Source organism: Lasioglossum baleicum, chromosome 5 (genome assembly GCF_051020765.1).
Source record: "Lasioglossum baleicum chromosome 5, iyLasBale1, whole genome shotgun sequence".
Lineage (NCBI taxonomy): Eukaryota > Metazoa > Arthropoda > Insecta > Hymenoptera > Halictidae > Lasioglossum > Lasioglossum baleicum.
In genome coordinates, this window is record NC_134933.1 from 17,644,888 (window position 1) to 17,658,177 (window position 13,290).

The following is a 13,290-nucleotide window of genomic DNA, read 5'->3' on the forward strand; positions in this document are numbered from 1 at the left end:
TCGTAAAGTTCGCGCAACGAATACATCGACCGTTAACGAGAGGAGAGAACCGCATCTATCAAGATAATAACGATTATGATCGTAGATACAACAAACTAGCAAACTGCTTTCTGTGCCGAGGATTACCTCAAGTTTAAATAAACAGGAATTAGGGTGAATTGTCCAGCGAATGAACACCTCCCAGTAGATGAACATTATTCACATTATACGATATAAAATAACATTTATGATGTCACGTTATTGTTATCTTATCAATGAACTGTGAATCTCTGTGTAAAATAAAAAAACAGACCAATACTGTGCGCATAAGACCGCTACTGAAAATTTCTATGGCGATTGCACACCTGTCTGTTTCCCGCTTGCTCGGGGAGCCGAGCTTACCCGAATAGCGTTTCACCTCGGAGCGTGACGGATCAGGCTCATTCGCTGTCCAGCAATTGTGTACACGGTGCACCAACAGAAGTTTTCACTTGAAAATTGTCTGAGTTACAAGACAGGCGAGTTACATAAAAATGGAGTCCTCTTGAATTCTCTTGGGAAACGGACCTTAGAACTTCAGCGTCCAGGCCGATCGCGAAAAAGCAGTGTTCGAAGGGGCTCTACACGAGCGGAGGCATGTTTACACGGTCCGTGCAACGCGGTAGACTTTAATAACAGTAATTTCAGTTGGTCCGCCGTTATCGGTAATGGCAACCGCGTCTTCCCTTTGGCGCAACTTTGACCATTCACCGAATTGCAACCGCGACTCGTTTCTTCGCGAGTTTTTTGCCGGTCGCTTTCGCCTCGGGTTTTTGTTCTCGCGACGCGCGGCCTTTCAAGAAAATATTGCACTCGGGCTAGCATAATTCTAGAACGGTATTGTGCACGAAAGTTGCATTCACCGGTGTTCGCGGCTGTTCCTCGCGGCCTGGTAATTAAGTCGTAAAAACCAAGAGCATATAATTATTAAATTAAGTAACACGGTCGTAGCCTCTCTCGGTTCCTCTTCATCTTTTTTCCTGGCCCCTTCTTTTTCTTCTTTCATTTTTTGTCTCCCTCTTCGACCGTTTGCGACTGCCGCTCTCTCTCTCTCTTTTTATCTTTCTCCTTTTCACTCTTCTGCGATATCTCTTTCTCTCTCCACCCACTCAGCGGGTGCAGCGCAGTCGAGTACCCTATTCCTCGGTGAAATTCAGAGAGCGAAGGGTGCGGAAAAAGGGCCGAGAGAATGCAGAGTTTTTCGAGGTGGTGGCCGGATCGATTGGGCACGCCCAGTCGGCCATTTTCGTGGCAATTAACGAATTCGTAATTAATTAATGCACCCTCTCTCTGCTCTGTCCGTCGCGCCGGGCCGACTGCTGCTGCTCCCCGGTTCTCCCTTTCATGCGTACGTCCGATGGAGAGAAAAAAAGTTTTTACGCGTTTCGTGCTTTGCCGCGAACGCCGCGCCGCGCCATGCCGCGCTCTGTGCGTGGGCGTGTACACGCGTATTTCTACGGGCACGCAGACACAGGTCCGACGGATTTTTCGTTCGCACAATGACGGGCTCCCTGTCCAGTGATTTGGCGTAAATTAAATTTTAATTAACGCCAGCCACGAGCAATCGAGGCGAGCAGATCAAAGCGCGCTCGGTGCTCCAGTTGAAATGCTCCGATATTTTTCAGCCAGGACTTTTCCCTCGAAATGTTTATTTATTTATTTCTTTGAAACTCGCCTGTCTGTTAGAACATGTTTAGCTGTGTACCACCGTGTATAATCTGGTATAATTCGACTGCGAATTATATGCATTTACGGCAGAAATGAGTAGATCAAGTGCAAAACAGCGAAGATGAAAAATTTGAAGACACTGCTGTATTATTCTCGACTGATCCAAATTATTAAGAAAAGAAACGGATTTCTATGCAGATCTTACATATCATAGAAGAATTTTTGAGATTAGTAAAATATTAGGTCGTTCGGAAAATTCTGCGGGTTGCTCACAGCTCGCTCTTTGGTTTTTTATAAATTAGGTACCGTGAAATAAGGAAGTACTGTGTACGTCTCAGATTGCAGGGAAAATGTTCTCAGTAAAGGTATTCATCCGTTCTGAAATTAACTAAATTACAATTTAAGGTGCAAATTTCACAATCAAGTAACTGGTAATAACTATTAATCACTAGACTGTGGATCTTTATGCAAAAGAAAAATGTTCTGTATTTATTTTGGGAAGCAGAAGTAAAACAAAAATTGATTTCATCCCCTAATGACTTTGTTACATTAACAACAATATTACAATATTCTCAAATTTTTCTAATCTTTTACTGCTTTATGTTTTACCCAGCCAATTTTTTCATAAATGCATGAAGATCCGCAGTCTATTAATAACTCTGATTTTTATACAAGCGAAATAGACAAGATCTTCATGCAAAATTCACAGTGGACGTGTTAAGTGAATTCTCTTTTCAACTCCTGTCAGGAACTATTTGACCAAAATCGTGCGCACGATTGTTATCGCAAGAGCATTATGTCGGTCCTAAACCGTTAGCACACGCCTCTAAAGCATTCGCTGCTGTTAACGTACGAACCCACCGAGCTACAAATTAAAGCGAAACTATTTCCAGCAATAATAGGCCAGAATACATTTGAGAAGCTGTTAACTTTCCTAGAGAACGGTGCACAACGCGCCTGAAGACGTCCGCAACGAGTGTATCGAGTTTCTCGGCGCGGCGAGCAGCGCACTGAACTCGAAACAACTGAATGGGCTATAAATACAAGAAATCACCGATATGGAATCGAGTAACGTTGTGCGTCCGTCGCGAACTATTCGCCGGATTAGAGAAAAAAGAGTGGAGTCGACGGTGTTAGATAACATCGACCAGTCAGAAAATCGATTTGCTCGGAAAGAAAGATCTCTCCGTTAGGAGCAACGCCATCATCGATCAAGTCGCGGCGACGTTCGACACACCGGCAACGCCGTGTGTACCACCTGAACACGAGAACCGTGCGCTGAAGAAAGAAACCGGCGATTTACATTTTAATTGGCCAAACGGAGCCAAATGATTTATCCCGCACGCTTTTGTCGCGAAGCTGCACTGTGGTCCGGATGGCCGATCTAACAGTTCATTTGGTACAAGAAAACTTGTCTCATATCGGTATTTAATGCATCTGTGTACATTACTTTCTAAATGTTTAGCGATGCCGAAAATGTCGACATTAATGAAATTTAATAAAAACTATCAGAACAATCATTTAAGAATGAACACTTTGTGAATACATAGTACGATTTTCGATTGAAAAAATGACTAAATTTTCTTTTGTGAACCCTGCCGAACCTATCTAATATTTCTAAAAATTTTTGTTTTGAGAAGAAGAGCATTCTTTTACCTTGAAATGCATACCTCAAATTTAGAATTACAGTTCATCATTTATTAAATAAGTGATTCTTAATGGACTAATGAAAGTTGTCGAAGTTATTTCCCTTTGACATGGAATATGGAATATCCTTTGAGTTGGGGAATTGGAATATTTTCAGTATACCTTTCCTTGTATGATGCCGCAAGAATCACTTCGTCCTTCTTCAGGAATTATTATTATTTAAAGTGTCACAGATACTTCAATGGAGATTGATGTTTATCGGCTTTCTAAATGTCCATCACACCTTCAAAAACGATTAAATTAGTAGGATTTATTAAAGATTATACAAGTATTTTTTTTTAAATACTGGATAATTGTTTCCAAAAGTGTTTTAAACAAAAGTTAATCAACGTTTAGCGGTCTACAAATTTCAATACGAGAAATTTTTTAAAACATGTTTATTCTATAAAGAATCAAGGTCACCTCTAATTTTGTTAAAAGTCAATATTATATTGTTTCTGGTGTCAAAACGAATCCACCGAGCTACGCATCGATCTTTCATACAACTATTTGATTATCGAATTACTTGAAAATCATGAGAAAGAGATTGGATCACTTCAGTCAATAATGTTCCTAATGTTACCGTTATTCACTATACTCTGTTACGTACATTATGTTGTAATTAGACTGCGGATCTTTATGCAAAATAAAAAATGTCTGCATTGATTGCGAGACAGAGGAGCGAAATAAAAATGTCTTTCTTCTTTTAATTGTCTAATGAAGCTGAAAACAATACATTGATGTCTTTTAATCTTTTTAATATGTTCACTGCTTTAAATTGTGCGTACCCATTTTTGCCATAAATGCATAAAGATCCGCAGTCTAGTTGTAATAAATCTCATATGGGATTCCCGTAATAAAAAAAAAAAAGGAATTCGCATCACTAGATCGAAGAGTGTCAGGTTGGTCGTCGGTTAAGTGAAAAGGTGTACAGTTAGGCGACAGTAAGAGCCCAGTAATAACTCAGGTAAACGAGGGGGGTCCTCGAACGGATGATTCTGTCCGCGATTCCTTATGATTCCACACTTTCCGAAGTGACCAACCTTTCGCAGGCTCGTTCAAAGGTGGCTGGCAGGCGAACCTCCGACCCCAATGATTATAACTCTCGTCCAGCTCTCTTTCTCGCTGCAACCTCTTCTCCGGGCTGTATAGAGCCCGGAGTGATCCTCCTAGTCGTTGTCGTTCGCTCCCTTCGCTTCCACGATCCCCCTCGTGGTTTCGCAACCATGATCTGTGCGTAGCGCACAGTTCACCAATAAACGAACTTCCTACCAGAGGGGAACCTTTAATTAAGGCGGGCCCCGATCCGTGCATGTGGACGTTCCCTTTCGTGTCGCTGAGGGCACGCGTTCTCCGCGACCTCCGAGCACATCCAGTCTCTTTTCCTCTCACCCTCCTCTCTCTCACTCTATAGCGGCTTTGATCCTGCGTTTACAAGTGCAACGAGATAATGAAATACCATGAACGCGAGAGGAAATTCTTCGGCGTGCGTTGAAACGCGAGGAACATCACGCAGATATTGATCACCGGCCCAACCAGCTCGGTCTGCTCCTTTTTCAGGGTTGTCCGCAATTAACGCGCCAGTTCGAGGGGTCTCGCGTGTCGGCCAATTGATTTTTTCATGGTGGAACTGCTATTGATACGCCACGCACCCGGATGAGTCGAACGCGACGAAATTGTTAGAGGCCACTTCTCCGTTTGGTTTGTTAAACCCCTTTTTATAGAATTTAGGACCCCTTGTAGAGGTATACAGTGAATCATAGCAATATTTGGACTAGACTGCAGATCTTTGTGCTAAATAGAAATTGTCTGCATCGATTACAAGACACAGGAACCAAATGGAAAATTCTTTCTTCTTTTAATCATCTGATTAAGCTGAAACTAAATACACCGATGTCCTTAAATCTTTTTAACACCGAACCTACCACCACCGGTCGAAATGACCGGTTCCAGATTTATTATTTTACAATTTTTGAAATAATAAAAATTATTTCATACGTAATGAATCATTACTAATGATTGTATAGATAATTATAGCAGAGCACGCATCACAATAGGAGCCGCACAAAGTCTAAATAAAATAAATCTTGTCATTGTTATAAGGGAATATGTGTTTGTCTATTTTTGTCATAAATGCAGTAAATTCGCAGTCTAATTCCGACACTTCTAAGAGAACTTTTTAACTATTGGATCATACTTTTTACATGTTACAGCGCAAGGGGTTAGAATCATTAACCCTTTGCACTCCTTTCATCAGAGAAAGATGAATGTAGACAAATCAGGTTCTTACATGTGTTCGGTTCTTCCTTTATTTATTGAATTGTCTAATTTTTTAGTTGAAACAAATGTGAGTTCCACAAATAAAAATCACAACAAAGCTTGAGAGCTATAGTTATCATATAATTAGTAAACAAGATTGTTTAAAATAAGCAGCAGTCGAGGAACTGTCTTCTAAAGTAAATTTCAAACAAACAAATTGAACAATAATTCGAAGCACAAAGGGTTCAAGAGAAGAAGTACATAAATTTTCGTTGCAATCGATGCAGATAGTTTTCATTTTGCAGTTGACTACAAACAAACCATTCAAAAAAAAAATGGTCGTCCTCAGAACACTCGTGCGCCACAAATTCAGCGTTCGAAAGCGGAATCTCCAAATAAAGAGCGTCGCGTGGCATTTAACTGGCGCAACGTTAATCTCGTTCGAGTTGTCAGATGTGCGACAGTCATGACAAGATAGTCGAAGGGTAAAAGTATGGGCAGGACTTCTGTTCCGCGTTATTCATCGTTCGTGGCGTACAGTAAAAGTTGGTAGGCGTTCCGACATCGACGCGGTTGCACGGCGACTTTGTTGCAGCTCGGTTGCACTGGGCAGGCACTATAGGCGACGAAACGCGATAAGCCGAGGATTAAATTACAAGAATATCCTGTAACTCACCGAGAACAGGCCTCTGCCACTGTAATTTATGCGGAAACCCAGCTGCAAAATGTTGAATAGCGAACACGATAAAAGCACGCGTCGCTGAAGTGCATGTGCAATTTTTCCAGACAAAAAGCACTTTGACATGCTGCATTGTGATAGCTCTTATTCGTAAGCTCTCGCGGGAACGCTGTAAGTTTTTCTCGCGAATTTCCATCGAGTTATGGCACGGCCGTTGAATATTTGTAAACATCGTTAGAATATTTTTATGGTGTGCAGAGAGAGCACAGCAAGCGGTCGGTGAACTAATTATTGCAACCTTAGTTTCTTTGGTATAATAATGGGACTGTACGGTTTTCGTTCTGACGAACCCGGCTCGGTGCGGCGGTGTTAAAGCGATCAAGATAGCTGACGGAACGGTTTGCTGGCAGGCACGTTGATTGTTCTCGGTGTTCTGATGTTTCAGCGATTAATTTTTATGGTGTTCACAAATAACAGAGGGAACGGAGGAACGTGGTTTAATTGACGGCCATTGAAACCTCTAATGCGTTCCGCAACAATATACGCGCGCAGCAATTACAACCGATACACGGTTTTGCTTTTTTCACCGGCGCGCGGCGCGTAATGGTAAATTTGTTTTACACGCAACTCGTTCTTCTTCTCCTTATCGTTGCGAGACCGCCACCGCCGCGACGGTTCATGGAAATTTTGATTTCCACGTGTCATTCTACGAAACTCGGAATCACCGAAGTATTTCACAGTAATGAAGGAGCGAGCTGGATACTACGAGATTGCGGATCTTTCGGCGAATTTACATTTTCGCGAGTTATCTCTTAGAAACTTTTTAAAAGTCACGCTTATATTAAAACGCACTAAAAAGGAGAAAATCATATTTTTCCTGGTTCTCCATGAAATACCGAATCCAGTTAAATGATTAATCATATTTGTCCCGAAATTTTAAGCAATTATTTCAACATTTCTTCTGTTATAAAATTAGTGTCGGAATAGATAGGAAAATTTAATATGAATTTAAATAAAATCGTGACATTAGTGACTATAAAAATAAAAGCGCGGAGCGCTAAACTATATTGACGTAATTATAGTCACTACTGTCACGATTTTATTTAAATTCATATTAAATTTTCCTATCTATTCCGACACTAATTTTATAACAGAAGAAATGTTGAACTAATTGCTTAAAATTTTGGGGAAAAATATTATTGATCATTTAACTGGATTCGGTATTTCATGGAGAACCAGGGAAAAAATTATTTACTCCTGTTTAGTGCATTTTAATATCATATTAAATTGTCGTCGGAAGCAAGTGTGTATACAAAATTTCAGCAAGATTTTGACGCATACAACAACACGGCAAGTGAATATAAGCGTGGTAAAATGCGTACATCTTACTGATATCAGTGGATCGAATAAAAATAGTCTAATTAATGCAAACGCTTTATTAATCTCTATACGGAATCGTGTGCTACCATGTTGCGAAGGAGATCAAATTAGTATAGAACTGTTACAGCAAAGCGAACTTCTATCCGTGGAATATATATATAATTAATCGTTCTATAAATTAATTAAAAATTGTTGCAAGACCGAAGTTACCTGATCGCAACATTTCAATTTCAAATGTAAGAGCGGATATCGTTAAGTTAATATCAATTGGAGATTATAAAATGTAATTAAATTAACCGCGCGCGTACGAGTGGCCGCGAGCGATATGTTACCGTTTTAATTTCACGCAGGTGCTCCGTGCGCCCGTAATTAATATTATTTAATTCGATTCCGAAGTACATTTCTCGAAATTACACTTCTTACTTCGAAGATCGGTCGCCGAAGTTTTCTCCACGTTGCGAAAGCACGCATTGCGAAAATTAAATTTTGCGACTGACGATCGTAAGTTTCAATTTTCGACGCAATTATTATAGCAATTTGCATCGGTCGATGCGAAACACCCTATGATTTATCGCGATACATACTCGTTTGCAAGAATTAAAAAATCAACGCGATCGACGAGGGAACTATGTTTATGCGCCGGCCGTGATGCCGATGTTTCGGGCTATAAATTTTTACGACGCTCGCGAAACACTATGCAGAGCGATAGGTATCTCTTTTCGATCTAATTGTGAGCTCGTCATTCGACGCGCTTCCAAGGAAATTCTGCTTGACCTTGGCTTGCTAACGAGCAAACTGCAATTCGTAGATTTCGAGCTAACTATGCGGAAACTGTGACTCATGAAAATTCACAGGCTAGTCATAGTCAATTAATATTACATAATTTCAGAATCAAAGCCGAGCTCTCGTTTCAACTAATAAATATTCCGGGAAGTGCTCATTGAAACACTTCAGGATTTATTTTATTTCTCAGTTTCATATAAGCAGAATGTTCGAAGACAGGCATTTATTTATTATACATGAATTTGCAGTTGCTAATTGGAATAATGTTTCTTGTAGGATGTGATAGATATAATCATTTCATATAATATTTTCGAAATGTATGAGATATGATGATTTCAACTATTACTTCATGCGTTTCAACTTATTTTACAATGTACAAAAATTTATTGCACGGATAATATTTTATTATTTTATACTATTCCAATTTGAAGTCAAATAAATACTTCAAACAGTATTTTCATTAAGCAAATAGACTGCGAATTTTATGCATTCACGACAAAAATGACAGAAATGATAGAAAGTAGAAAACTATGAAGACAGTAGAAGAATTTGGGGATATTATTGTTATGTTATGTGTTTCATTTATTACGACGTTCGTTTCAAATCATCCAATGCGACACAATCTAAGGAACAATCTCTAACAATATTTTCATCTTTCATTTGAGGTACAGTTTCACCCAGCATCGGAGAGATTGCAATGATTAGAATCGTTCGCAGGGAATAAATATTCGTGGTTGAATTCGCAAGATGGTAGAGATGCGGGCGGCTTGTAAGTTGAAAACGGAATAAATTGACACGATTTGGAAAATAATTAAAAAAGGTGTACATAACGCATCCGTTGCCGCCGAACGAGCCGGCAACGTGCCCCGATGCCAGCGGATCGCGATAGCAGAGTAAATATTTTACGTTTAATGAGCTACTTTATAACGATTACCGAATACGCGGAGAATGAACACGGTTGCATGGGAGAGCGAGGGGCAAACACCGGAACCTCATCGCAACGCCGTTCTCCGGCGATAACAGCCCGATATAATTACGTAGTGGGATTTCTATATCAGCGACGATGTTGCAAATGTGCTTTTAAATGCGGGCTATCCCATGGACTGCGGATGATGGTCGTTACATTGCAGAAAAAGCTTGTACATTTTTCTAATTAAGAGTTACGTCGCTATCTGATGCTCCCTTACCGCGAAATGATATCGCGCGCGCTTCTCTGCGTTCAAATTGCTCCGATTTATCTTTCTGCTACCAACTGCCGACTCGGCGCTAACACGATTGCTCAAGATCGCGTGTCCCGACACTCCCGACGGTTAGGGGATGAAAGGCGGCTCTCCGACGATCGACGACCGAGATTCCTCGAGCTTTTCCCAGAAAATTCGTTCGTGACGGACGATCGTCGCTTAGGCCAACAACGAATAACAGGCTCCCGTTGGCGTACAGTTGTTGCAGCTGATTACGAAATCACCGCGGACCCATAACCCCTGTGATTACACGTGTACACATTACACCGCTAAATCCTGCTGTGACAAAGTTCTTGAACTGTCGATTTTTCATGAGCGACCCCGTTTCAGGAGGAAAGATCTCGTTGCATTTCTTCAGAATTATTAGGTGTACACTGAAGTTTCAGGCTCCCTCAATGCACAATCACGTATAATTAGGATTTTTCTGCGGAATGAAAAGTGTATGCAGTCATTGCAAGATACAGGAGCTACATATACACTTATTTCTTTTCTCAATTGTTCTAGTAATCGGTAAATAAATGGACACTGTCTTGAATTTGTGCCAATGATTGTTTGATATCAATTTTTCTACTTACAACCAGCTTCGTTATCGTCAATAGACTACGGATTTCTATGCATTTATGGAAAAATTGGCTGGTTGAAATATATAAATCAGTAAAAGATTAGATAAATCTATGGATATTGTTATGACTAGATTGCGAATCTCTTCATGTAAAATAAAGATTTTCCAAGTTAATTGCAAGAAATAGGAGCAACACAAACATTTATTCTTTCTCTTAATAATTTCATTAAGCCACAAGCAATATAAAAGTATTTTTCAAATTGTCAGATATTTCCACTGTTTTGTATGTCACCTACTTATTTTTGTCATAAATGAATAAAGTCCGCAGTCCAGTTATGATGTCCTCAACGTAAAAAAATAGATTAAGGGATGAAGTGAATTTTTATTAACTCCCGTCGCCCGCAATCGTCGCAAAATATTTTTATTCCGCAACCAAGTTGCGCAGTCTAGTCGTCTAGTCCTCTATAAATCAAAGAAATTCAAATAAGACTACAACTTTTGTATACATCTAATAATCCCAGACAAGAAGGCTGTCTCAGACTGCCTAATCTCCTTAAGGGAATTACGCCTGTAACTTGAACAGTGATCTTGTGAGCTTTTTGTTCGTGCAGTGGATGGAATTATTTGGAATGATTTCTTGTGAAAGTTAACGATTTTCGCGCAGCACGTCATCAAAGTATAGTCCTTCACGAACATTTAAAAAAAAATTCCAATTGAATCGATGAAAAACTGAGTTGTCGGCAGATTTTTCTCTAAAAAGATCGGTTTCTCGGCCACTGTGCGCCGTGTGGCGCAACGTATTGTAAATCATGACACGTGTAACATCGTCGATTGCCACGACGGCGATCGTGTCACAACGAAATTGGTATCTGGGACGTAGCGCGAAAATTACGCGAGGCCGCGAGACCGACCGGTGCGAACGTTTAATCAGGAGCCGATCGGTGTGCACGCGTGCACGTTGCACCAATGCAACTGCGATGGCGATGGCGACGCGGCGCGGCGTGCGTCACGCATACGGGAAACAGAGGCCCTTAACGATCCGGGTCATCTATCGCATAACGATCGCCGATAGACTCTCTCCCGCTTACGATTTCATCGATACCGTCGCGGTATTGTCCCGGCGATCGATCGTCTTATCGAACTGGGGATCTCCCACGGTCACTCCCACACCTGGCCCGCTATCGAAACGGGAACACGTCGCCAGCAGGCCCGTTCGTAAACCGAGGGCTCGATCTTCCCTTTCTTTCCTCTCTTAACACCCTTTTCTACATTCCCAAGCGGTCCTGGACAGTTCTACGTAAATCCTAAATCAATTCTAGACAGTCTAATTATTGGGTTGGAAAGAAAGTTCGTAGCGTTTTCAAACTAAAAATCGAAGATAAGATTAAGGTATTTGTTCATATGCTTATTTAATAACACGAGAAGGTACCTCGAGAATGGAAAATAATTTGAATGATGGAAATAATTGAATAAGTCTATGAATAAATATCTGTATTTTAGCTTTCAATTTTAATTTACAAACACTGCGAACTTTCGTTCCATCCCAATATTATCCTTAACCTTTTCTCTGTGTACTGCTATTCTAATGTTAACCACGTTTTTGGAGAGCTAAATGAAAGAAATCAATTGTCTGCATAAGTACTTGTGAAATTCTATTTTATTTTCAAAAGATAAGTATACGGTACTTAAAAAATTTGAAGTATATCAATAACTAAACTTCTTTTGATCTTTTTGCTGTTTCAAATTTCGCTTGCTCATTTTTATTATATTTCCATAAAATTCGCAGTTCAGTTATCACTAGGCTACGAATCTTTCCACAAAATAAAAATTGTCCAAGTCAATTCCGAGCAACAGGGTTTCGACAAAAATATGATTCCTCTTTTAATAATTTGAATGAGTTGAACACAACATAACAGCAGCCACGTTTCTTCTGAGGTGATCACCGTTTTGTATATTGTTTAGTCACTTTTGTGATAACTGCACAGATTCCGCAGTCCAGTTATCATATTATTGCTGTTACGGCGGCACGAGAAATTCCGAAACGTCTGTGCTCTCTTCAGAAACGGCGAACGGACAGGTAAAAGGAAGATTGATACAGGAATGTTGCTGCTCGAAATTAGAAATTCAGATTCCGCAATGTAATTTGCCAAGCCCGGTTCAACGGCCGTCACATTTGTCATAATCTGTTCCATCGAATACAGTCGGGGCCAGCCGATTTACGAGATTTCCTGGTTCGTTCGCATTTCAAATTCGCGATAAATCTACATGAATCCGCGGCCGGAGAGTCGTGACGTCCGCCGTTGGCATGCATCCTGCCCAATAGATCGCCGCGATCGATACCAACGAAATCGTGACGTCGCGGAGATGTTTGATCCGCGTCAATGCAGAGTCCGAGTGTTTTTCTCCGGCTCGTAGATCATCGGATAAAACTGAGACGTCCCTGAGAAAGAGGTAGCCGAGTCACGACTTTCCTATTTACCCGATCATTAGAATCTTTCGATATTTCTATGGAGAGAGAGACATCGAGTCCCTCGTGATATCGCTTGCCTTTTAAACGCCGGTGAATTATTGTTCTACCGTACCTACGCTGTGTTCCCGGTTTTTACCTTTCCTGGGACACAAGAAGTTGCTCGCCGATTGTCCTGATTGCGATTAGAAAGAACCGTGCGCTGTGGTGAAACAGCATACACAGGAAAAACTTCTGCACCTTCTCTCTAAAATTTTATCGCAGTTGTCGTTTACGTGAAATTGTTCTCTGTGCTTTACTGAACAAGCTGGTTCTTTTCTAAGTGCATTTAAAGATAACAAAAGATAAGTGCATTTTTTAAAACTTTTATTTGGGTCCCCAATGAAAATTTAAGGTATATGTTTTGTAGATCTATGTTAGTTATACACATGCTGACAATTCCATCGAAATCATATTTGTATAGCTAACATAGATTTACAAAACAAATGTTTTAAATTTTCTTTAAGGGTCCGAATAAAAAAGTTTTAAAAAGTTCCTGTTCTATTTT

General features: G+C 40.4%; 2 protein-coding genes across 6 annotated transcripts in view; both read left to right on the top strand.

Moving 5' to 3' along the window:
- Mesr6 (misexpression suppressor of ras 6) overlaps nt 1–13,290 on the top strand; it is a 764,580-nt gene that overhangs the window by 77,561 nt on the left and 673,729 nt on the right. The window lies entirely within an intron of this gene.
- LOC143208885 (uncharacterized) overlaps nt 1–13,290 on the top strand; it is a 284,265-nt gene that overhangs the window by 63,596 nt on the left and 207,379 nt on the right. Inside the window, exon 2 of one of the 4 annotated variants that reach the window (XM_076423803.1) lies at nt 9,139–9,242. The exons of the other annotated variants lie outside the window; for them this stretch is intronic. Coding sequence (XP_076279918.1) covers nt 9,221–9,242 — 22 coding nt within the window. The 5' untranslated portion in view covers nt 9,139–9,220. The remainder of the gene's footprint in view (nt 1–9,138; nt 9,243–13,290) is intronic. 4 annotated transcript variants of the gene reach the window in all.